This window comes from Hyperolius riggenbachi, chromosome 10 (assembly GCF_040937935.1).
Source record: "Hyperolius riggenbachi isolate aHypRig1 chromosome 10, aHypRig1.pri, whole genome shotgun sequence".
Taxonomy (NCBI): domain Eukaryota; kingdom Metazoa; phylum Chordata; class Amphibia; order Anura; family Hyperoliidae; genus Hyperolius; species Hyperolius riggenbachi.
Window position 1 is genome coordinate 78,663,281 of NC_090655.1, and position 25,328 is coordinate 78,688,608.

General features: G+C 44.1%; 1 protein-coding gene across 1 annotated transcript in view; it reads right to left on the reverse strand.

Moving 5' to 3' along the window:
* Window positions 1-25,328, reverse strand: part of WDR11 (WD repeat domain 11) — a 158,566-nt gene that overhangs the window by 118,987 nt on the left and 14,251 nt on the right. Inside the window, exons 2-4 of the mRNA XM_068258016.1 lie at window positions 6,386-6,497; window positions 2,730-2,883; window positions 1,007-1,180 (exon numbers count right to left, since the gene is read on the reverse strand). Of these exons, the coding sequence (XP_068114117.1) occupies window positions 1,007-1,180; window positions 2,730-2,883; window positions 6,386-6,497 (440 nt within the window). The remainder of the gene's footprint in view (window positions 1-1,006; window positions 1,181-2,729; window positions 2,884-6,385; window positions 6,498-25,328) is intronic.

Sequence of the window (25,328 nt, forward strand, 5' to 3'; positions counted from 1 at the left end):
TGTTTCTGACATCATTGTCAGATCTGAGAAGATTGGATGCATGCTTGTTTCTAGGGTTATAGACACTACTGCAGCCAAATAGATCAGAAGGGCTGCCAGGCAACTGGTATGGTTTAAAAGGAAATAAATATGGCAGCCTCAGCATACCTCTTGCTACAGTTGTCGTTTAACTCAGAATTTCCTCTCTGCTCTACAGGTTATCATGCTGTGGCTGATCTTTTATAGGCAAAAATTGTCTCCATTACAAGTTAGGGAAGTCCTACTAAATGAAGTGTAGTACATGGTTTCACTTTGCAGGGAGCGATGAAGGGGTTAAGCCTTTGTGTTTACTGCAAGGCAGAGCGACCTGGCAATGCATCTGCAGTTTATTCACAGCGGGCGGGGGGGGGGGTGTCTTTTGCACTTTTACACGTACTAGATGGCTTTCAGTCAAGGCAACTGGTCAAGGCCATCTCTGCTGAAAATCTAGTGTATGTACGGCGTGTCCCGTCCCCCCTTTCCCCCTCAACTATCCCCAATGTGTCAGCGAGAGATCCGAACTGCCAGACCACCTCATCCAAGCACTGGCCAAGGCCATTGTTCTCCTGCTCCTGCCACTCCATCATGTGCTCAAGTCATCCCTCCTCCAATCTCCATAGCAATAGAAACATCGCGACCTTACAGTATCGCAATGGGTTTGTACAGAAATTGTCCCCAAACTGTTGTTCAAGTGTTTGAATCCTGATCTTTGTGGACAACAGAAATTGTGCCTGTGTACACTTCTGAAGACAAAGGAGATCCCAGGGCAGGAAAAAAAAGGCAGGTCTACAAGCTAAATTAAATTGAGGACAAATTGAGAAAAAAGGATCAGGATGGCGCCATTCAATGAAAGGTGTGGTCAATGGAAGACACAGAGCAGAAGCCATTACACACTCAAAACTCTGCATGCTTTACTTTTATAATATCAAATCAAACTGTAGACAATGTTTTTAGCAATGCCCTCCTTATGCTCTTGAAAAATACTCACAAGCAAGCTGTGAAGGCTGGAAAGGATTGAAGGAGAAGGAAAGGATGTTTTCTGCATAGCTCTTCTTCCAGAGTTTTGTTCCAGTGTCTGCGTTCCACAGTACAATAAGATTAGGGGGATGCACAGCCAGCAAGAGATCACGAGAGGCATCCTGGCTCCACAACCACTGCATGTCTGGAGGACAGACAAAACACCGCGTTCATGAAAAATGGGAAGACAATAAAGCTCACCTATCACAGATCACGTTTCTCTAACTGGTAAAAATAAAGTATTGCAAAGCACAACAAACCATTTAACAGAATGGCCAAGATATACGCTATTTGTAAAGTACAAATTGAATTGTTAAAGAGGAATATACCTTTAAGCCTGGGACCCATTGGTGGCACTTTGCGACGGACCGCGAAGTACTGGCAATTTCCGAAATTGTGATTTTAGGCGCGATTGCAATTTGGGCCTGTATCCCATCAATGTGATAGCTCCGAGGTTGCTCCCAAAATGCTGCATGCAAGGTTTTCTAATCAGGGGCAACTCTGCAAGTGGAACCACCCCCAAAGGGTTCCACTGTTGTAACACACAAGCGTCACAAAGCGTCTGTTTCTACTTAAAGGATTTCTGAGGTGCAAGAAAAAAAAAATCTGTTACATTTAATAAATGTATAAAAACTGTATGTGGGCTTTAAAGGAATACTGAGGTGAAAAAAAAGTAGCTTTACTTATTTGGGGCTTCTTTAGGCCCTAGAAGTCATTTGTGTCCCTTGCCGCAGCTATGGTCTTCTTCTGGGTTCCACTGGCAGCCTCTGAAGAATCACCGACCCCTGACGGCTCAGCATCTTCTGCGCATGCGCAACATCGGGAGTATACTGCACAGTATATTCCCCATGATGTGGGTGCGTACTTGTGTGGGGCGGGCGCATGCGCAGAAGACGCCGACCTTCAGAGGCTGCCAGTGGGAGAAGAGGAGTAGACTGGAGCTGCGGCGAGGGACACAAAGTAGCCCCAAGAAAGTAAAGCTACATTTTTTTTTCACCTTGGTATTGCTTTAAAGCACACAGTTTTTATACTTGAATTAAATGTAACAGACTTTTAAGAGAAGGAACTTTAATCCAGGATGGACATCGGTGCTACAACCACCATGCCCGATAGCCAACTTGATGCATCAATCAAGGAAGCTGGAAAAACATGACATGATCAGGTGCACAGCAGTAAGGGCGTGCAATATAGGGATGAATTCAACAGACCCCCATCCTCTGAGCCCCCCCCCCAAAGTCAAATATCCACACCCCTCCCCCCCTCCACTTGTCCATGCATTGTAAATCTCACCTGTCTAGCTGTGGCGACTCCCTGTCTCCCCGTGGCTTACCCTGAGTGCCGGTCGTGTGACATCACGTGCCACGTGGTTGCACTCGGTGTGATGGTGGCGCACAGGGAAGACAGCGGAGGAAACCGGGAGTCAGTGCAGCTGGACAGGCAAGGTCACAATCGACTGGAAAACAGCCTACAGTGTATAGGCAGCCAAGAGATCTTTCCAATCAAATTTGATTACAAAGAGATCTGTCTCTTGGTCAGTCTGCCCTCTAGATGTATGGGCACTTTAACACTGTAGTTTACAAGACAGAGGCACTCCTGGAAAACTGGCTTGGTTAGTTCACAGTAAAGCTACATAATTGCCAGAATCTAGATTAAGAAAAAGGTTGTTTTGCAAACAGACATCTTTCTGTCCTCACCATGGATGGGTTTAGAGTGCTCCTGTATTTCACATCGTGTTGTGCCAGTGGAAACGTCCCACACAACAATCTTCCCAGAGGAGTCTGCTGATGCCAAGCGCAGGACATAAGGGGAGCCCTGATTGTGGTGATAGTTTTCTCTGGCCCATTTCACCTGTGCAAACACAAAACAGCAGTTCAATTGGATCACAGAGCAGGAAAACAGCTCATTACCTAGCACTGAATGTGAAATAAAAGGTCAGCATGGGACATTACCCACCTAAGACTAAGGTGAAGGAGATATGCCAGCCAATGGTTAAATGGAATACCTCTAATAAGAACAAAGCCAGGCAGATTCTGATGCTAGAACAGAACAGTGTATGCATAATGTATACCTTTAGGGTTAGATTATTTCAGGGCCGTGGAGTCGGAGTCGTGAAGTCGGAGCAATTTTGGGTGCCTGGAGTCGGAGTTGGGAAAAAATGCACCGACTCCTAATGAATTTAAACTGTAATTAACCACTTAAGGACTGAAGTCATAAAACCCCTTAAGGACCGGACACTTTTTTTCCATTCAGACCACTGCAGCTTTAACGGTTTATTGCTCGGTCATACAACCTACCACCTAAATGAATTTTACCTCCTTTTCTTGTCCCTAATACAGTTTTCTTTTGGTGCTATTTGATTGCTGCTGCGATTTTTAGTTTTTATTATATTCAGCAAAAAATAAAGAAAGAAAGACATGAATTTTGTCAAAAAAATGATTTTTTTAACTTTCTGTGATAAAATTTGTCAAATAAAGTAACATTTCTGTATACATTTTTGTCCAAATTTATTGTGCTACAGGTCTTTGATAAAAAAAAAAAACCCATTCAGTGTATATTTATTGGTTTGGGTAAAAGTTACAGCGTTTACAAACTATGGTGCCAAAAGTGAATTTTCCCATTTTGAAGCATCTCTGACTATTCTGAGCACCTGTCAGGTTTCATGAGGTGCTAAAATTCCAGGATAGTATAAATACCCCCCAAATGACCCCATTTTGGAAAGAAGACATCCCAAGGTATTCACTGAGAGGCATGGGGAGTTCACAGATTTTATTTTTTGTCACAAGTTAGCGGAAAAATGACACTGTGACAAAAAAAATAAATAAAAAAGTTTCCATTTCTGCTAACAAACAAAAATGAAATCTGCCACGGACTCACCATAGCCCTCTCTGAATACCTTGAAGTGTCTACTTTCCAAAATGGGGTCATTTGAGGGGTGTGTTTACTGTCCTGGCATTTTGGTGGGGTGCTAATTTGTAAGCACCCCTGTAAAGCCTAAAGGTGCTCATAGGACTTTGGGCCCCTTAGCGCAGTTAGGCTGCAAAAAAAGTGTCACACGTGGTATTGCCGTACTCAGGAGAAATAGTATAATGTGTTTTGGGGTGTATTTTTACACATACCCATGCTGGGTATTGTGACAACAAAAAATAAAATCTATTAACTCACCATACTCCTAACAGAATACCTTGGGGTGTCTTCTTTCTAAAATGGGGTCATTTGTGGGGTTCCTATACTGCCCTGGCATTTTAGGGGCCCTAAACCGTGAGGAGTAGTCTTGAAACCAAATGTCTCAAAATGACCTGTGAAATCCTAAAGGTACTCATTGGACTTTGGGCCCCTTAGCGCACCTAGACTGCAAAAAAGTGCCACACGTGGTATCGCCGTACTCCGGAGAAGTAGTATAATGTGTTTTGGGGTGTATTTTTACACATACCCATGCTGGGTGGGAGAAATATCTCTGTAAATGGACAATTGTGTGTAAAAAAAAATAAAAAAAAAATTTGTCATTTACAGAGATAGAGAGTACACCTAACGGAATACCTTGGGGAGTCTTCTTTCTAAAATGGGGTCACTTGTAGGGTTCCTATACTGCCCTAGCATTTTAGGGGCCCAAAACCGTGAGGAGTAGCCTTGAAACCAAATGCCTCAAAATGACTGTTCAGGGGTAGAAGCATCTGCAAATTTTGATGACAGGTGGTCTATGAGGGGCCGAATTTTGTGGAAGCAGTCATAAGCAGGGGGGCCTCTTAGATGACAGGTTGTATTGGCACTGAAGTGCAGGAAGCGCAGGATGTTCTCAAATCGTGACCTGGACATGGCAGCAGAGAACATGGGCATGTGATGTATTGGGTGCGTAGACCAATAAGACCGCAATACATTCTTTTTGACTAGACCCATGTTAAGGAGAAGGCCCAAAAAAAATGTTACGTCCGGAGTGGCTTCCACGGAAAAGGCTGGGCATAGTAGATTCTTGGATTGGTGGTTGCGTATAGTGTACCAGCAGTGATCAGGAAAAAACAATTTTGTCACTGCGGTGGGGTGGGTGAGGGTGAGCTGCTGGCAGCAGATCAATGGCCCATAGAGTTACATTGGATCTAATGGTGCAAGAATGCATTTAGATTGATTTTCAATAGATTTCCGGTAGATTGCATTCTGAAATCTATTGGAAATCTGTTCCTAGTGTGTGGCACACAGCAGATAGATTCCCGTCAGATTCGACTTGACAGGCATCTGACAGAATTCTATCTGATGGATGAATCTGCTGCAAATCTATAAGTGTATGGCCACTTTAAATCTGAATAGAACACCACCACAGTGCAGTTCTGCAATTATTTCCCTGAGCCGCTTTTTCACAAGAAGGGACCTCTTTGATCCCTCAGACTACCGCTTTCATCTAGTGTTCAAGAGTATTTTGGAGTGTCTTATTCAAGCTGAAAAGGCACAAACTGCATTAGTAAAAATTATTAAACACACAACAACTTGTAATTCTTCACTTTCAAGCACAACATAATTATTGGAGAGAGAGAGAGAGACCCTGAAAATGAATGGTTAGGTGCGTACTAATTGCCTTGGCTGTACTATGGAGAGGAGCCACGGCTGGATGCATCTAAATCTAACACTCCAGAGAGACCATGTGTGGAGAGGAGTTATAGATACAGCTTCTATCCCTCCCACAGTGCATAGCGAGCAGCAAAAATGAATCATTCAAAAGTTAAACTCCAGTCTGCCCTCAAAACTTTAATGAGCAGACCACTAACTATCTAAAACAGTTGCAATACACGGACACTATTCCCTAGATACAAGAACAATGCTCTAACTCCAGTGCCTTATGCCACTCTCTGGAAATGGTGATGGTATAGAACAAGAGATGATAGCTTGACGTTGCATTGGAATTAGAATATGTAGTTTAAAAACTGCTCACAAAAATTAAAGGGAACGTTTCAAGTCAATGAACATTCTAGTACACAGATCTGCTTAGTTATAGGGAACCTGAGGATAGAGGCATATGAAGGGTGCCTTTTTTATTTCCTTTTAAAACAACGGTGTGTAAAACCAGTCAAGGGCCATATCCATGCCAGTGTAATGGTATACTATAGTTTAGGACTAATAGTATAGAATAGTAATTCCAGAGTGAACAGAATTGTGATGCAATCGCCAGGAAAAAAAAAAGCTACATGCAGCATGTTTGCGATTGACAAAAAAGTACAGACACGCTGCAATTGCCACAGTGTGAGTGATCCCAAAGGATTACTTGTGCAGCAGCATTTTACCACTGACCAGCAGAGCACGAATCACGTGCAAAAAACAACCGAGTGTGAATCTCATCCACATAAGATTTTACAGTCCTACTCACCTTGACTACACTGGTCTTGTGTTTTTCCAGGACCTGAAGAGTCTGTGCAGTGCTGGGATCTACCACTAGAACCAGTGAGTGGCAACCGTAGGCAATCAGACCTTGACAACCCCTAGAAAGAAAGCATAGCATAATGAGGAATCTGGCCACTAAAGCTTACAATGAGGTCGACTGTACCATATACTGAAAGTTAGTGGCTAAAATGAGGTTCTGATCAATAACAGTACAGTATAACTGAATTACTGGTTTTAGTTCCGTTTTAAAGTGGCCCAGAGATGGTGACAATGACATGATTTATACTTACCTGGGGCTTCCTCCAGCCCCCTGAGGTCCGAGGCCTACCTCACTGTCCTCTCTGGTGGCTCCATTCATTTGGAAAAGCTCCACATAGTCTGGCCAGCCTCGCTCTTCTGCACATGTGCAGTGTTCTCCCCAGAATTATTTTCCAGCCGAGTGGCATGAAATAGTAGCCGGGTGGCATGAAAAAGCAGCCGGGTGGGGAGAGATGAAAATGCAGGGCAACTCTGCTTACAGCATAGGAGGAGGTGAGGAGGTGAGCCAATGACAGCCGGGTGGTCACCAAATTTAGCCGGGTGGAGCATCCGGCTAAAAGAGCCTGGGGAGAACACTGCATGTGTGGTCTGGCAGCGCTCGCTCCTCTCATTGCGCTCCCGTGCCTGAAAGCATACTACACAGGATCAGAACGCTCCCGGGCATGGGAGTGCGCGCATGGCCTGGCGCAAGTGCAGGAGCCGTGGACTGGCCAGTGTAACAGGAGCTTTTCAAATTGAATAGATCCGTTCGAGACGACAGTGAGGGAGCCCAGGGACCTCATGGGGCTGAAGGAAGCCCCAGGTAAGTATAAATCATGCCAATGTCCCTGTACACTTCAAGATGAGAGCAATTTTCACATATCATGGGAATAATAGGAACCATTCATTCGTCAATAACTTTATTACTACTAATCACACCTAAATGATCGATATATTGTTTTTTTCAGGACAAAGAAGGCTTTTAGTGTGTGAAAATTTTGTTAAGTAATTACTGTATTTTCTATGCATTTTAAAAAGGGAAATTAAGGGGGGAAAAAAACACTATTTCTCCATTTACATCCAATATATCTTTACAATAAACAGTGCTAAGAATAAGTTAAACCCACACATTTTATTTGTTCATCCATCCTGGTTATAACAACATTTAGATTAAGTTCCTTGCACAATGTATGGTGACAATATTGTATTTGGAAATAAAAAGGTACTTTTTTCTGTTTTGTGTTTTTTGCTTTCTCACTGTACACCATCAATGATTATGTGACCTTATTTGCAAAAATAATAGTTATATACCCTCATGGCATACATATTTAAAATGCCAAGTTCCTGAGGTAATACATGTTATTTCTCTTATATTCTGTTGCTTTGTTTTCATTTTACAAGTCTTTTTTATTTTGGTACAGAATATGCGAAAAATTGCTTTTGATTCAGTTTGTGACTAAAAAGAATACACAAAACATGGGCCTCAACCCTAAAACTCTCTATACTCCATTCTACAACTTATGTGGTAACATCTTAACCCTGATATGTCTCTTGAAGTTTTGCTAAAACGTTCCCAAGTTTGATCATAGTTTTAAAAATTATTTTTTTTTATGTTGGACCGAGTTTGTCCCTTCCCATTTTTATGTGACGTGCACCCAAGCTTTAAGACACATCAAAATGTATTCTACAACTCTTCACGGTTAAAATGAAAGCACATATGCCTCATTTAGTAACAAACTGGTGGTGCAATCTCCACAACTACACTGGACAAATCTATTTGTCCAGTTAGGCTTAAGATAATTGGCATAGGATTCATTACTTACATCTAGGGATGGCCCTGCCAAGGAGAACTCCTGAGAAATGTGATCAGCGTGGTCAGTTGACAGATTTACATTCGTGACAACAAAGTGGCCTTTTGTGAAGCTAGTGTGTTCTTAGGTCATCACTGTAAAGTATAAAGTCAAATTATAGGGACACTGGGGTTACACCAGGCTAAGCCACACAACGTTCTGATGTGTCGGTAGCACTATTATGAAACCAGGGACAGTTGGATAACCTACTATGTAGACTAGTAGTTAGATCCCCAAGTAAGATATAATGATATCAGAATACCATAAGCCATTTTAGGACATGGATAGTTTGGACTACAAAAAAAGTGAGCAAAATTATAAAGCCAGATCTTGCTGTTACAAAGGCTGATGTAAGCGGTTATGCAGGCACTGTTTATAATGTGACCATGAAAAGTAACAGAAAAGCTGCGGCCATCCGTCATGAAGCCTGAGTGAATTATGACATTACGGTAAACTGCTATAATGCCAGGAACAGCTATAGTGCTATAGTGAAATCATAGGGTAGGGTGAGCCATTAAAAAAGAGAGAGACCATTATAGCACCAGGGTAAGCAATTACAAAGGAAAAATGATTATGACACCAGAGTACTTATAAAGGAAGGTTAATTAAATAAGAAGCATAGATAAGCTATTATGAATAAGCCAGTTTAAATTAGGACAACAGGGAAAGGTATTACAAAGCCACGTTTAAACATGATGAAGTCTGAGTAAGTATACAGGAAATAAGGTTAAGCATTATAAAGCCAATATAAATCATCATGACAGAAGGGTATTTCATTATTAAGACAAAATAAGTGGTGATAGCGGACTATTAAAAACCCATTATGAAATATGGCGCTGGAATAAACAATTGCAAGCCGTGATGAGTTATAACACCTGGATAAGCCATGGCAAATCGCTATGACACAAAGGAAAGTGGGTTTAAGGCAAGGTAAGAAGAGAAAGAAGAAAATAGATAACATTTGTAAAGCACTTTTTTCCCCATAGGACTCAAAGCACATAGATATCTCTCAGATCAATACAGGGTTGCAGGGTTGTCTGTTACAGCGGAAATAGTCAGGTGCTCATAAATGCCAGACTAAACAGGTGACTTATCAGTGGAAATGTGCTAATTGGTGTGGCAGGAAGTTCTAAAGTGCAGGGGCAGTATGACAGAAGGCTCCGACTCCAAAGGTTTTCAGATGGACTCTGGGGGTGACCAAGTTATTAGATCCTTCAGATCTGTGATTTTTGGGGGGAGAGGGGTGAGTGAGTGAAAGATCAGCGTTATGTGACGATGGGGACGATGTTTCACAAAGACTGACCCCCAGGCTGTGCATGCCTGAGCTGTTTGACAGTTTTGAGTGGTCGGTATATGACAATAGGCACCCAGTATCACAAGTTATTACTCTTTACTGAAGAAAAATATGCAGAGAAAATTCATACAGCACCAATGCAGCTTACTTAGAACAGGGAGGAACACAGAGTGAATACAGGAAATTATGTCATAGAGGTGATCATCACATTTTACAGTGACATCTTGTGGTTGTTTTACTGTACTGCAGTTTAGGCAATGTTCTCACCATTATTATTTTTTTTATTTATTTATTTTTTTACAGCCGGGTGGCATGAAAAAGTATCTGCTAGGTGGTGCAACCGGGGAATGAAGGGCCGGCGCAACTTTGCTTACAGCATAGGAAAACAATGAGGCAAGCCAATGACAGCCAGGTGCTTACAAAAATTAGCCAGGTGGAGCACCCGGCTAAAAGAGCCTGGGTAGAACACAGCTAGGCCCCGTTCACACCACAGAACGCAGGCGCGTTCCGTTCAGAACACAATGCACAGGAACGCACATCATGTGTGTCTCTGTGCGTTGCGTGGCTGATCCCATTCACTAAAAGTATGCGTTCCCGGACCGCACAGGTCCAGAGCGCATGCAGTGTGAACATCAGACAGTGTAGTCTATGTACTGTCTGATGTCGTCCGTGTCGGCCTCCCGCACGCGTTCCCGAAATGCGGACGGGAACGCGTGCAATGTGAACGGGGCCTTAGGGAGTAATCCTGTTGATACTTCCAACACTGTTCAGGTCTAAATGTATCTTTCATTAATTTGCATAGGAACCGCTTTGCTGTCGAGTGCTGACCTCTGATGACAAGAACCTCAGTTTAGTCGGCATTTGGGTCTAGCCCTGGGGTCAGCAACCTTTAAGACATAAAGAGCCACTTGGACCCGTTTCCGAAAAGAGAAAAAAAACTGGGAGCCACAAAACCATTATAAAACAAATCTAACACTGCATATATTGTTTCTTACCTTAATGCTATATACAGGATCATGCAGTTAGCTGTTAATCTGAAGAAATATGACCCCCGATATGCACAAATCGTTAGCAGATCTGACCCCCATATGCACTATCCTTCAGCAAGATCTGAAAAGAAAAACTCATTTACTCACCTAATCAGAAGACCTCCTTTCACGATCTCCTCCTGTCCCGACCTTCGGTCCCGACCTCCTTGTGGCGCGCAACTCCCACGATCCTCTTCCTTCCCGACGTCACGTCCTCCCTGCATTACACTGCAGGGCTATGGGAAAATGGCCGCCTGAAGCCCTGCATTGCACTGGTCCGGCGGCCTCTCTGATAGGCTGCCGGCCAGCGACAGCACACGCGCGCTGCAGCCACCGACACCGGAGCCGCGGCTGAGCCGGCTGACACGGGCGACGCAGCCACTGACACCGGAGCCACGGGCTAGGAGCTGCGGCGAAGGTGAAAAAGAGCCGCAAACGGCTCTGGAGCCGCGGGTTGCCGACCCCTGGTCTAGCCAGTTATTCATCTACTCCCGAAGCTCAGCTAAGCACAGGTTATTTGTGAAATACTGACCACACACTGGCAAACTGACCGGGCAGATTTTGCTTGATAAACTGAGGAAAATGTGCAATGAGGCTAAACTGTGCCAATTTCAAAGGAGCAATCATGCAATCAGCTACAGGATGTTCGCTACACATGACAGCATGTTTAAAAGGCATCACTGTGAAACATCACTGCTCATTGTCTTTAGTGATCACCTCCACTGTTCATAAATGCTGATGATCTGACAGATCTCTGCCAAATCAATGTGACAGAGTGTGGCCAGCATAACAAGACCTTTCTCTGTTCTGCCCTAGAGAGGTTCTGCTGTCAGTTATGTGATATAGTGGAGGGGGGTAAAGCATAAGCAGTGCGTTTTCCTGAATGTCAAACTCTGACTGGTACATTCCTTTCCCAGAGCAAAGATAGAGGAGAACAAGAACTGGGCATAATTAGGACTGGTACACATTTTGGATCACGGTCTCCTGAAATTATCCTTTCAAATTCCAGTGCAGACTCACTGCAGACATACTGCTTGCTCCGTCAGACACTTCGTTTTGCCTCAACAATTCCTAGACTAACTGCAAATCTAGTGTTAACCTCATCTTAGTCCAATACTTTTCTCAATCCCAGTCATTTTAAGCTAGACGTATTTGAATGTGACTCTAAGGATGCATACACACATCTAATTCTGACTTGCTGGCCAATTTTCCCATCTCTATGAAGTATCAGGGGCAATAGATTTTAACCACTTTCCCAAAAGGTTATTTCCCATATTTTCACATTTCATGTTCCTCCCATTCATTCACCAATAACATTTCTTGCCACTTATGACACCAAAATGATTTTTTTCGCCATAAATTAGGCTTTCTTTGGGTCGTACTTTTTACTAAGAAGAATTTTATTTTAGATGCATTTTAAAAAGGGGGTAATCAGAAAAAAAATCTCAGGTTTTAGCCACTATAGTTTTAAAATAAAAATGTACTGAGATAGATAAAACTGACATGTTTTATTTGCCCATTTGTCCCAGTTATTACAATTATTTGCCCATTTGTCCCGGTTATTACAGTTATATTGTGTCCCAAGTACAAGACAATATTTTATTTGGAAACAAAGATGTATTTTTTCTATTTGCGTTTGTTTATACTAGATCAAGAATTACAAGCCCTAATTTGCAAACATAATATTGATATACCCTAATAACATACAAATTTAAAAAAAAAGTCCCTAAAGAAACTTTTTGTTTTATGTAGTCACGTTTAACCTTTTGGGGACCACCACAAGCAAATACTATATACTATGCCGCACATGGCTGTCCAACTCTGATGCAACGTAGGATTTAGGCCGCAAGCCATGAGGTCAAAGAAAGAAACTGCCTGCAGAACTCAGAGTTCTAGTTGTTGCAAACCACAGGCCCGCGGTAGGTTACAATAATTTTCAAGCACAACGAGTACTCTTCCAAGAGCTAGTTATCCAGCCAAAATGAGCAATTCAGGAAAAAACGGGCCTTAGACAGAGAGGGAAAGAAACCCATAGTCATGCTGAGCTCCAGAAATCCAGTGTAAAGATAGGTCGGAATTTAAGGACAACCATAACTGCTGCTCTCTATCCATCTGGGCTTTTTGGCACAGTGGCAAGAAGGAAGCTTCTTAATAGTGCAAAACACATAAAAGTTCGCTAGGAGTTCGAAAACAAGCACCTGAAGGACTCAAACTGTGAGGAACAAGATTTTCTCTTCTGGCAAAACCTAGATTGAACTGTTTGACCTCAATTCTAATCTGTGTGTCTGAAGGAAACCAGGCAATGCTCATCACTTGCCTAATACTAAGCATGGTGCTGACAGTATCATGCTGTGGGAGTGTTTTTTTTGCAACAGGGGACTAGGAGACTGGTCAGAGTTAAATAGAGCAAAGTACAGAGATATGCTGAAAACTTGCTCCACAGTGCTCAAAATCTGAGGTTGAAAATGTACCAAAGCACACCAAGAACATACATTAGCGGCTTAGGCTCAACTGGGAATGCCCTACAGTGGCCTTGACGTTTGGTGAGCCGACTTGGTACAAAATACTCCAGTGCTTGGTTAATTTATGTCCTTCAATCACAACACTTTTAGAGCCCCATTTACTTTTCGGTGCTAACCTAGTTAGCACGCCTAAAGGCTTTGGGCGTGCTAACTAGGGTGCTAAGTAGTTGTAGTTAGCAAGCACCAAGCTGAAGAAGATCATTTTTTATTTTTTTGATGCGCGCGAAACCGGCGCACCCTATGCGTCTATAAGGTCGCATTGGATGTGCCCTAAATGTCGCATGGGTGAGATGTTTAGGGCACATCCAATGCGACCTTATAGGCGCATAGGGTGCGCCGTTTTTATCACACCTGGTGCAACGTTTCGAGCACCGGCCTTTGCGCGTGCAAAGTTTTGCACGCGACACTTTGCGCGCGAGCGCTAATTAGAGCGCGCTAAGTTTCTTTAGCCGTGATAAGGGGTTTTTCACAAGCGTGCTAACAGTTAGCACCATTTTGTGAATCAAGCCCTTAGTGTTTTATCTGCCCATTTCCCTGGAAGTCTGGTTGTACGTAGTTTAAAAGTGCAAGAGGTTAACATTGAAAATGCCCTAGAGTGGCCCAACCTGATTCCCAACATCTCTGGAGAAACCAAAGAGGGCTGGCAAAGAAGAAAGGCAGAACATTCCCCTATCTAGGTGGGCAAAGCTTGTTGCATCATACCCAAATAGACTTTAGGTTGCAATTGCTGCCAAAAGGAGCTAAACTAAGTACAATGGTAAGTGAATACTTATGTAGGTGTAATATTTGTGTTTTTTCTTTAATATATTTACAGTCTAAAGTTCCATTTTCACTATCATTATGGGTCCCTGAGAAAAAAAGGGGGTCTGGGGGGGGGGAGGTTAAAAAGGCTCATAGCATCAGACTGCAACACATCAAAACTGTGCCTCCGACTGACGTATGATGCATGCGCCCACATCATTTTCACTATGGAAAAAAAAAAAAAAAAAAAAACTGGTTTACCATTACAGAAGTTCTAATATGCTGACTAAACTAGGTGTTACTCCCATATACTTATAATGGTGCTTGGCCGGGGCCTGGACTTGTACTTGAAAATACCCGATTCCATTAATAGAACGAGATTATACTGTACAAACTTTAAGGTGGCCATACATCAGACGACTTAACTGCTGATCAACCATCCAATTCGATTATTATAATCGAATTGGATGAAAGTCGTCCACCAGGTACATGCCCGGCCGACAATGCGACCAATTTCGGCCCCCAAATTGGTCGTATAGTCAATCGGGCATGCTGCAAGATGTTGGACCGACTTGCTTGCTTGCATTGTGCAATTTTGAGATGATCGAAGAACGCGGCAAAACGCCCGGGGCTACAAGTCCCAATGATAAATGTCCCCTCCGCTGCAATGTATACATTACATTTTAGCTTGTAGCTCAAGTCCTCACCCGCTGGACTCTCCTACTGCTGGACATCACTTGCCCATTGTGGCCATCTGGATTTGCCATGCTGACCTCTGCACCAACTGACATCCACATGTGGTGAGACGGACCAGTACATCGCATATACTCTATGCCTCGGGATGTGTTGAGATAAACTGAGCTTTTCACATACTCCAATGGATCTGTGATCAATATGTGCTTTGGTGTGCTGCATGCTGTTGACGGCCCCTGCCAACCTTGCCTTTCCTGAGCTATGCGGCCTGCCACCACGCTATGCTATTGCAAGTTTCTATGTTGCTTTTACTAACCTGTGGCTTGCACAACCTTGCTTGGCTTTGAGGCCTATGAATAATACCAGGGCGGTGACACTGGCTATCAGTTTGAACTTTACAATATACAGCATATTTACCTCTTGGATGTTTTAATATTGAGTGTACTGACTTGCCATAAGAACATTGCAGCTTCAGTGGCATGACTTGTCCTTTCATCTTGCTAGCTATAGATGCCAGCGGAAGTTTGTGGATGTGTGTACCAGGGCGGATGAGTTGTGACAGGGTGGCCATCCCGTGTGCTTTTTAATATTATTAAATTTTCTAATAACATTTTCTAGATTTTCTGAATTAACCACTTGAGGACCCACCCTTTAGCCCCCCCTTAAGGACCAGCGCTGTTTTAGCTGATCTGTGCTGGGTGGGCTGAGCAGCCCCCAGCACAGATCAGGGTGCAGGCAGAGCAACCAGATCGCCCCCCTTTTTTTCCCCACTAGGGGGATGATGTGCTGGGGGAGTCTGATCGCTCCTGCCTGCCTGGGTGTTGCGGGGGGGGGGGCACCTCAAAGCCCCCCTCCGCGGCGAAATTTCCCCCCTCCCTCCCTTCCCCGGAGATCCGAGGCTGCACAGGAACGGATCTGTCCTGTGCAGCCTCTAACAGGCTCCTGCCTGTCATGTGACAGCGATCCCCGGCCGATGATTGGCCGGGGATCGCTGATCTGGTACAACGCTGCTACTGTTAGCAGCGTTGTACGAATGTAAAGAAAGCGGATTATTTCTGCTTGTGTTTACATTTAGCCTGCGAGCCGCGATCGGCGGCTCGCAGGCTATTCACGGAGCCCCCCACCGTGAATTGACAGGAAGCAGCCGCTCGCGCGAGCGGCTGCTTCCTGATTAATTAGCCTGCAGCCGGCGACACAGAACTGCGTCGCTGATCCTGCAGCTGCCACTTTGCCGACGCGCGGTATGAGTGCGCGGTCGGCAAAGTGGTTAATATTAGGCTGATTTGTATTTTGTAGTCATTATTGAGGTGGGTTTTGCATGTCCTGCTACCTAGTTATCCCACTGCCACCATTGTGATTATTGCAATGTATACATTACCTCTCCGCCGCCTCCGCTAGTCCCTGGAGGCTCCAGGTGCATTCCGCTGTGCATACACGTGCGCCCCATATGGTTTCCTAGTAAGGGCCGTGTGTATAATGTCAGACGTCATGCATGCGGCCATGTTACTAGGCAACCACGTGGCGCGTGTGTATGGCGAGTGGAGTGTGCCCGAAGCCTGCAGGGACTAGTGGAAAGGTAACATATACATTGCACCTGGGCACCAGGGGGACATTATCATTAGAGGGGACATCGGAGCGGCGATGCCGTCGTATGCGGCGTCACAAGGCCACTTCCCAAAGAGATTTCATGCTGAAATTAATTGGGAATCGGCCTGCGGTGTACGGGCAGCCGACAGATCTCTCTCTTATCTGATTCAATTAGACAGGAATTTGTCTCTTGGACAAATCTGCCCATCATCGCCAGATGTATGGCCAGTGGCGTAGCTAATGAGCTGTGGGCCCCGATGCAAGTTTTACAATGGGGCTCCCCAAGCACACTATACATAACAATTGATACGGAGCACCAAAACCTGCCAATGGCAACTACAGTGTCAGAGGTGCAAGAAGGGAATGGGAAGCAGTTTGTTAATGATTACCACTATTCAAAGTATCTATAGAAGTAATTATTATGAGCACAGGACCAATAGAGAGCTAATACTGTAGTTGAGGGAGGGCCCTTCGGGGTCCCTCTGGCCCAAGGGCCCCGATGCGGTCGCAACCTCTGCAACCCCTATTGCTACGCCCCTGTGTATGGCTACCTTTAGGCAGATGATGTCTGAATCAATGGAACTCAGTGGAGAACCCCAGAGCCAGAGGCGTAATTACAAATCATGCCCCTCCCTCCAACAAAACATTGATCCCCCCCGCCCCCAATATTTATACAATTTCCCTTACCGCTGATGACCCCAACAGCCCGATGGAACCTCTTGCAAGAGTCATAAAAACAAGTGAGGTCATCATAATTATCACACCCATAACAAGTATAGCCCCAAAACCACCTGATCAGGATGGACTCCTGTATCAGAGGGAGTGAAGTAGTAACTGGGGCCGCCTTACAGCTCTGAGCCTTCCTCTGCAATGGCTGCTCCACTGTAGTTACACCCCTTCCCAGAGCTACAGCAAACAGTATAAAGCATTTAGCCACTATGCTAGAAATTCTAATCCTTCCTGTTTACATAAATAGAATAGATGCAACACTATCCTTTTTGTACTTTATCAGGTTCTCCTAGAGGCATCCTAGACACTGACCGAGTATGGTGACAGCACTCTACATTATCTCCATTACAATATAGATCTGTGAGCAAACTGCAAGCAAATATTACATGTGATAAATCATTCATCTGTTTTACAGTAATCTTATTTAGAAGCTGAATGAATGCAATACTTACAATACCGTATGCAGTTCAGCCCTCTGAAGGAATTATTCAGCTTATTGGATAAAAGCACCTGGGAATTCCATGCAGGCAGCGAGTGGTGTATATAATAATCTCACACAGCCCTTTATTCTCAAGGGGATTGAAGTGCTTTACATTTTCCAAGCAATTACATGCTATAAAATACAGCATGATGAATGATGCTGACTGCCATCAAACGCCTGAAGGGACACATGTATGTTCAGCAAGCTTGCATGGACCTTTGTGAAAGAGACGGGGCGAAGAATACGCTGCAGGCCTGACATTCAATATAACCCTAGAATACAAAGAGCATCTAAAACCGAATGAAACAAGTGCCCTAAAATTAAAAGTGGGCACAATACTTTTTTTTTATTTTTTTTTTTATTACCCTTCTGGGGTATCCCGACAACACCAACCAAATCTACCATATATACTCAAATACAAGTTGCCCTTGTGTATAAGTCGACTCCAATATTCAACCCTCTTAAAGGGAACCTAAACTGAGCAGGATATGGATTTTTCCTATTAAATGAATACCAGTTGCCTGTCTCTCTTGCTAATCCTGTGTCTCTAAGGCCCCGTTCACATCACAGAACGCAGGCGCGTTCCGTTCAGAACACAACGCACAGGAACGCACGTCATGTGCGTGCGTTCACTGAAAGTGAATGGGACAGCCATGCGTTTTTACAAAAAATGCGTGCAGCATGCGTTCCCGGACCGCACAGGTCCGGAACGCATGCAGTGTGAACATCAGACATTGCACTCCATGCAATGTCTGATGTCGTGCGTGTCGGCCACCTGCACGCGTTTCCAAAACGCGGCTGGAAACGCGTGCAGTGTGAACGGGGCCTAATACTTTTAGCCACAGCCTATCAACAAGCATGCAGATCAGGTGCTCTGACTGAAGCCAGACTGGATTAGCTGCATGCCTGTTTCAGGTGTGAGATCCAGATACTACTGCAGCAAATTGATCAGCAAGAGAGTCAGGCAACTGGTATTGTTTAAAAGAAAATATCCATATCCCTCTCAGTTTAGGTTCCCTTCAAGCTGGAATTTATTGACTCAAGTATAAAAGTCTACCGAGCAAAGTTTATGGCTGCACTTGGGGCTCCAGAAGGGTTAATGACTGCACTGCATACAGTATTGCAGCCATTAACCCCTCCTGTCCCTTAAGTGCAGCCAATACCTCCTCCAAGCCCCCCGAGGTGCTGAAATTATTCACTCCCTTTTATGCAGCCCAGTATTTCCCCCGCCCCTTTCCTTGTTAGTTGTTGTGGCCAGGACTTTCAGACCTGTGTTTTCTTGGCATTTCCCTTCCTCAAAGTATCACTTACCACGGGGTAAATTGCTGCAAATGGGAATGTCACTAATAGTACACACATTACTCAGTGTTGCCCGTGACTCGTATACTTTTATGAAGTGAATCAGAACTAAATTTCTAGACTTTACACTCGAGTATATGCAGTAACCATACATTGGTTAATAGTGACCTGATCTGGCTGTTTGCCCATTGTAAAATCTTCCCTCTCCTTGATTTACCTTCTGAAATGTATCACTTGGGGTGACATCTTTAGATCTGCCAGGTGATCTGTACGGAATGTGTATTAGGGCTGGTGCGCACCACAAGAGCTTTTTCAACACTAGAGATTTTAAAAGCTCACAAAGCGCTCAGAAAAGCTCATCTGGTGTGCGCCAGCCCTTACTGAGAGCTCTATGCACAGATGATCTGTACAGAATGTTTGTTACTGAGAATTTTATGCACAGAGGGAAATGCTGCATGTTTGGCAGTGGGAAAAAGCTGTTATTTCCCACAATGCAACCAGGGCTGTGGAGCCGGTACAAAAATCATCCAACTCAGACTCAGTTTATGAAACCACCGACTCCAGGTACCCAAAACTGCTCCGACTCAACTCCACAGCCCTGAATGCAACGAGGTTCACAGACAGTATACTGTCAGGACCATGGTCATGACATCACACGGTGGGAGGAGTTTGATCGCAATATCAGCTATACAGAACCCCCCCTAACCGATGATCTATTTGAGAAAAAGGTACAGAGGTCTCATGAGAAAAGGGGCATCAGCTACTGAATGGAATGAAGTTTCTCTTTAAACATCCCTTTTGCACTAATTAGTGCACAAATCGGACTTTTATAAAATGTATGATCTCTGGACAGTGCCACTCCAGTGCCCATCTCTGGTCTTTAGTCACCGGAGTGCAACAGCTCTGGCTACAAAACTCCCGCCTCACACTGAGCCAACTAGTAATGAGTTCCTGGTGGTGTGGTTAGAGCGGGTATCACGCCGCTTCCACTCAACACCCATTGCAGCCGGCCTAGAGTGGGCCAAGATCACTCTGCTGCTGCTCTGCCTTCCAGGAATTTTGATGGGGAACACACAGCCAGTGGCTGGAAGGCCACAGCAGGAGGCCTGGCAGGCCAAATGGGGTCTGTAGGCTGCCAGATGGACATTAATGAGCTATGCCATAATTATCAGTTTGACCACTAAGCAATCATAAAATGTAATTTTCAGGCAGTACATACTTCCATGTAGTATGGGAGCAGAACTACAATCTGTTCATGGACTATGAGGCCTTGTTCACATTGCATTCCGTCCACGTTGGCCGGTTGTTGAAGAGTCCCCCCCACCCCTACCCCAGATTCCCAGCGATTACCTGCGCGCTGTATTTTTTTAAACCGCTTTTCTAAGCGGTTTTGCTGAGCGATTGCGGTTTTTCACTCGTTGCGTCTTAAGATTAAATACATTGTATTTATTATTTTCCAGATCAAACGCAATTGCTCCACAAAGCGATTTTGTGAGCGTTTGCAGTTTTCCTATACCTTCCATTGAGGCAAGATTGCCTCAAAAATTGCTCAGGCAGCACTTTTCTGACCAGAAAGCGGACAGAATGCTCCAATCTGAACTACACCATAAAGAAGCATTGTGTAATAGTTTTCAGGGCGTTTTTGAAAAACCGCCTGCGCTTAAAATTGGCCAAAAGCGCCTCCGCCTCTAGTGTGAATGAGCCCTGAGTGTATAAACTGACACTGGGTGTCAGTGGGCTGTGGAGTGTCACACACAAGAAGAAGAAGAAGGAAAAAAAAAAAAAAAAAGAGAGAGAGAGACCGATGTGCTAGCCCTCAAAAGGGATGTTTGGGATGCTTTCACAGCAAGTGAGGAACAAGAAACTTGTATAGAGTGGACACCGCTACATCCCACCAAACTCCACGACAGTGCACGACCTGGTTAGCAAGTCCAAAAGTCACAGGAAGGAAGAAATTGTCCGCACTTGTCAGTGAAGATTTCCTTTATTAATGGACATATCCAAAAACATCCAGGGCAAACATCACATAGCTGACATGTTTCAGACTAACCGTCCTTAATCATAGCTAGCAAACAAATGACCATCTAGACATATATGTAGGAGTATGTGTGTGGGATGCCCGCCCATGAGTCCCACCCGACCGGGGAGGAGTCAATTGGGCTTGAATGCAAGGTTAAAACACATATACAAATATACAAAAGTAAAACTGCATGGATGCAGAATAAAAACAATGAACAGCGTTCTCAAGTGCTGACCTATAAGGACCAATTCACACAAAGTCAAAACAGTTTCTCATAAAAATAAAAATAGAAATAAGAATCAAGTAATAGTGGCAAGGTCCCATCTAGCATTTAAACCATGTGGAGTTCAAGTGTTTAATTCGAAGATCCACATGGCTTCCCTTCGCAGTAATCTTTTATATAGATCTCCACCTCTATGAGATGGGGTGACTCTCTCGATACCACAAAATGAAAAGCTGGTCATATCTCCCCCATGAACTTCCCGGAAATGTCTCGCCACGTTGCTGATTTTTGAGGTGTACCAGCCCGCACCCAGATAGTGTTCCGCCTCTCTCTCAAGGGCCGGATAGTGCACCCCACATACTGCAGGGAACATATCCCGCAAGTAATGAGGTATACAACATATCTAGTGCCGCAATTAATAAATTGTTTAATATTGAAACTGCGGCCCGTTGAGAGAGAGACAGCAACCTTGGTTTTACCGTGTACTCGGCAATATTTGCAGGTCGAAATACCACACTGAGAACCAACAGATGACAGCCAATTTTTATGGGCTGGCCTAGGATTGAATAAACTAGGGGACAAAACCTGTCCCAAAGTTGGAGCTCTTCTGCTTGAGAACCTAACACCATCTTTCAAGACTGGCATGAGACCGCCATCTGCCTGCAGGACTGGAAGATACCTGGTGATAATATCAATAACTTTTTTATATTCGGATGAGTACATGGTCACAAAGGTTGGTCTAAGGGGTTCCTGTTGGCGGGGTTCTGGCGGATTTACAAGGTCCATTCTGGACCTTCTAATTGCCCTATTTCTACCCCGCTTGATACACCATCCTGGATATCCCCTCGCCTTGAGGCGAGCCTCCACCATATCCAGTTCTTGCTCTAATTCACATGGGTCAGAGCAATTCCGCTTAGCCCTTACAAATTCGCCCACAGGTATACCGCGTATGGTATGACCGGGATGGCAACTATCTGCCCTCAAAAGAGTGTTACCACTACATGGTTTCCTGTAGGTGGAGGTTACAATAATGCCCCGACTGGGATCACCCCTCAGAGTGAGATCTAAATAACTGATAGACTCTTTACTGGCAGAATGAGTGAACTGAAGGTTCTGGTTGTTACTGTCAAAGTAATCAACCAGAGATCTTACCCCCAAAGTATCGCCACTCCAAATAAGTAACAGGTCGTCAATGTACCTCCCGTACCACACAACATCATCCAGCAGACGGCAGGTTCCTCCAAATATATAGCGCTCTTCCCACCACCCCATATAAAGATTGGCAAGGGATGGTGAGAATTTGGCGCCCATGGAGGCACCCCGCCTCTGGAGGAAGAACCTGCCGTCAAACATGAAATAGTTGTGGGCCAGGAGGTACTCGACGGCCATCAAGATAAACATACAGAGGTCAGCTGGGTAGTCCTAGTAGCGGGTAAGATGAAAATCCAATGCTTGTAGCGCCAAGTTGTGGGGAATGCAGGAATACAAAGATTTGACATCTATAGTAATCCATGAATGTTTTTCTTGCCACTGGAATGCTTCTAAACTATCTAGCAGGTGTTTGGTGTCCTTTACATAACCCGGTAATCGTAAAAGTGAGGAACAAGCACACAGGCCTGGCTAATGCTTTCCCTACTTATCTGCAGCAAGTCTGTCCCTGCTCTCACTAAGGCCTGGGGCACACCAGAGGAGTTTTTCTGAGCGTTTTGAGTTTTTAAATCTGCTGCTGCTGTTATCCTATGTGTCTGTGCACACTGGAGCAATGAGGTTTTGTAAAAAAAAAAACCCATAGCATTACATTGGGAAGAGCTTTTGAAACCTATAAAAGCTCTTCCCAATGTAATGCTATGGGGTTTTTACAAAACCTCATTGCTCCAGTGTGCACAGACACATAGGATAACATTAGCAGCAGATTTAAAAACTCAAAACGCTCAGAAAAACTCCTCTGGTGTGCCCCAGGCCTAACAGTCAGCAGCCAGCAGAGAATTAATCCAATATGGCCCCCGCAACTGCGTTTTTGATAGGGTGGTGGTAGGGGGTACAGGAGGGGGTGCTAGCTGATTGGCTGCCATGTGTCTGCTGACTGTGAGGTAAGGGGTCAAAGTTTAGCTCCATTATGATGTATAGGGGGTGGGTCGATCACGCCATATGCTCGCAGTTCGGGGAGAATGCGAACAGTGGAAAATTCGCCAAATACTGTCCACCGGCGAACCGTTCGGGCCATCTCTATTCATAATATTCAAAATCTTTTGGCCCTCATACTACATGGCAGTGGTAAAATTGGCCAGTCATCTGCAGTTTAAAAATGTATGTGTACAGAGCCTCAGGCAGACCATTTGTACCAGAAGAATCAGCACAAATCTGGCCAGAAGTGGGAGAACATCAGTTCTCAACAGTTGTAGCAGAATAAAGCTTGCTGCATGACCTACTCCACAGCTGGGTAGACCTTTTACTGAACAGGTCTTGGTGAACGGAAACCTTGTTTTTCAGTTAATCACTGCACTATTACCACATGTGTGTAAATCTAAGTCTAAAATTCCGATCCCAGGGTGAATCACAGCCATAGTGAATGCCTCTCAAAAGATTGCAGTCTACAGGTAGGCAGCACACATGAAACACGTGAAAGCCTCATAGGAATATCATTGCGTCACGATTATATATTGTCTGTTGCAACACAGTGTGAAAGGGCCCCCTTACTGCTACGTGCAAAGAGAAAACAGGGTGGAATGACAAGAGCTATAAATCTGGTATTACGTGTATGACATCACTGCCTTCTCATTACTATGTATAGCTCTATTGCTCATCTAGGGACCTCAGGTGTGTAGATATTTATAAGGCAATTTTACTTCCAAATCATTTTTTGTTCCCTCATAGAAAGCTTTAAAAATTAGACCCCCAATTATCACTGAAAATATATTGCATTACGGACTATGCTCCTGCAAGAAAATATTAAAAAAAACAAACAACGTTAACCTCCAGCACCCCCACCCCTTTTTCCTTAGTTACCTTGCAACACAATGGGCCCATGTGCAGAGGTACAGCGCACAGTGTGGAGAACAATATCACCTGCCACATTTACAGATGGGAGACACCGCACATTTCATCACACTGTATTTACCAACCATTACTATGAGCCAATATGTCCCTGGTGGCAGCTGTAGCCATCACCAGTACATACCAAATGAGGATGCTTTTAGTAGAGGAATACCTAAATATATGTTGTGGTTTTTTTTTTTATACTACCTACTTTTTTTTTTTCTTTTAAGAAAAAGGGTGCTCTACTCAGAGACTGCAAAACAGATAAAAAAATAAATAAAAAGAGAAGGGAGCAATCTATGTCAGTCATAGCATACAATACACCACTCTCAATGTCCCCCACCCCTAGCTCTGTGTTTTTCTTACTTGGCTGCAGACAGGTCTCCCCATCAGCCCAGCCAAGTCCCACCTTCATTGCAATTGCCAGGAGCCCGGCTATCTCTGCATCAAATCAAATAAGCTAGTGCCGTGAGAGGACAACAGACTGATCTCTGCGATCAAGCAAGAAGAACATAGAAGCGATTTAAACCTAATACAATGGTGTACACAGTGACTGACACAAATCTATACCGGAGGACAAATACATTATTTCGAAAGCAAGGTTTTTGTTTCATTAAAGCGGATCCGAGATGAAGAACTAACAAGTAACTTATCTATATATTTTATCTTAAGTTTAGATGGTTTACACAGCAAATCTAGCTGCAAACAGCTTCAACAGTGTATGATTATTTCTTCTTGTGATACAATGAGAGCAGCCATGTTCTGCTTGTGATCATTACACACAGGCAAGCTGTTCCGCATCTCCAGCCCTCAGCCTGTGAAAACTCCCCTCCCTCCTCCCCTCTGCCTCTGAAATCTCTGGCTAGTAACACCTCCTCCTGCCCAGACTGAGCTCCCCATAAGCACTTGCTATACGGGTCTCAGAGTGCCTAGGCACTGGAGGAGCTGTAGATGAGGCTTCTTTGGTTTACAGGGAATTAAGTTATTAAAACAAATTAAAAAAAAAAGTACTTGGCTTGAGGAATGCCCTATAAACTATATGTAAGGAACACTATTATGCAAGGAGTAAAAGTTTATCTCGGATCCACTTTAAAGGATTTAAACCTAGAATGTGAGAAGGGTCATGTATGTGTCAAGGGGCTGTTATAAGGTATAATCACACATCCCCTGTGTACCTAGGCACACTGTCACATGACATCTAAATTACTTCTCACATTTCCTGTGTACTGTAAGTTTTTATTTGTTTATAACACTTAGAAAGCGGGTAAGGAGACCAAGTCAAGACCCAAAGCAAAGGAAGATAATTTTATAGTCAGATCATTTTCCAACATCTTAAAGCACACCTGAAATGACATAAGATAAACATATCCACATGTAGTACTAACCCTACTAAGAAATTACCTCAAAT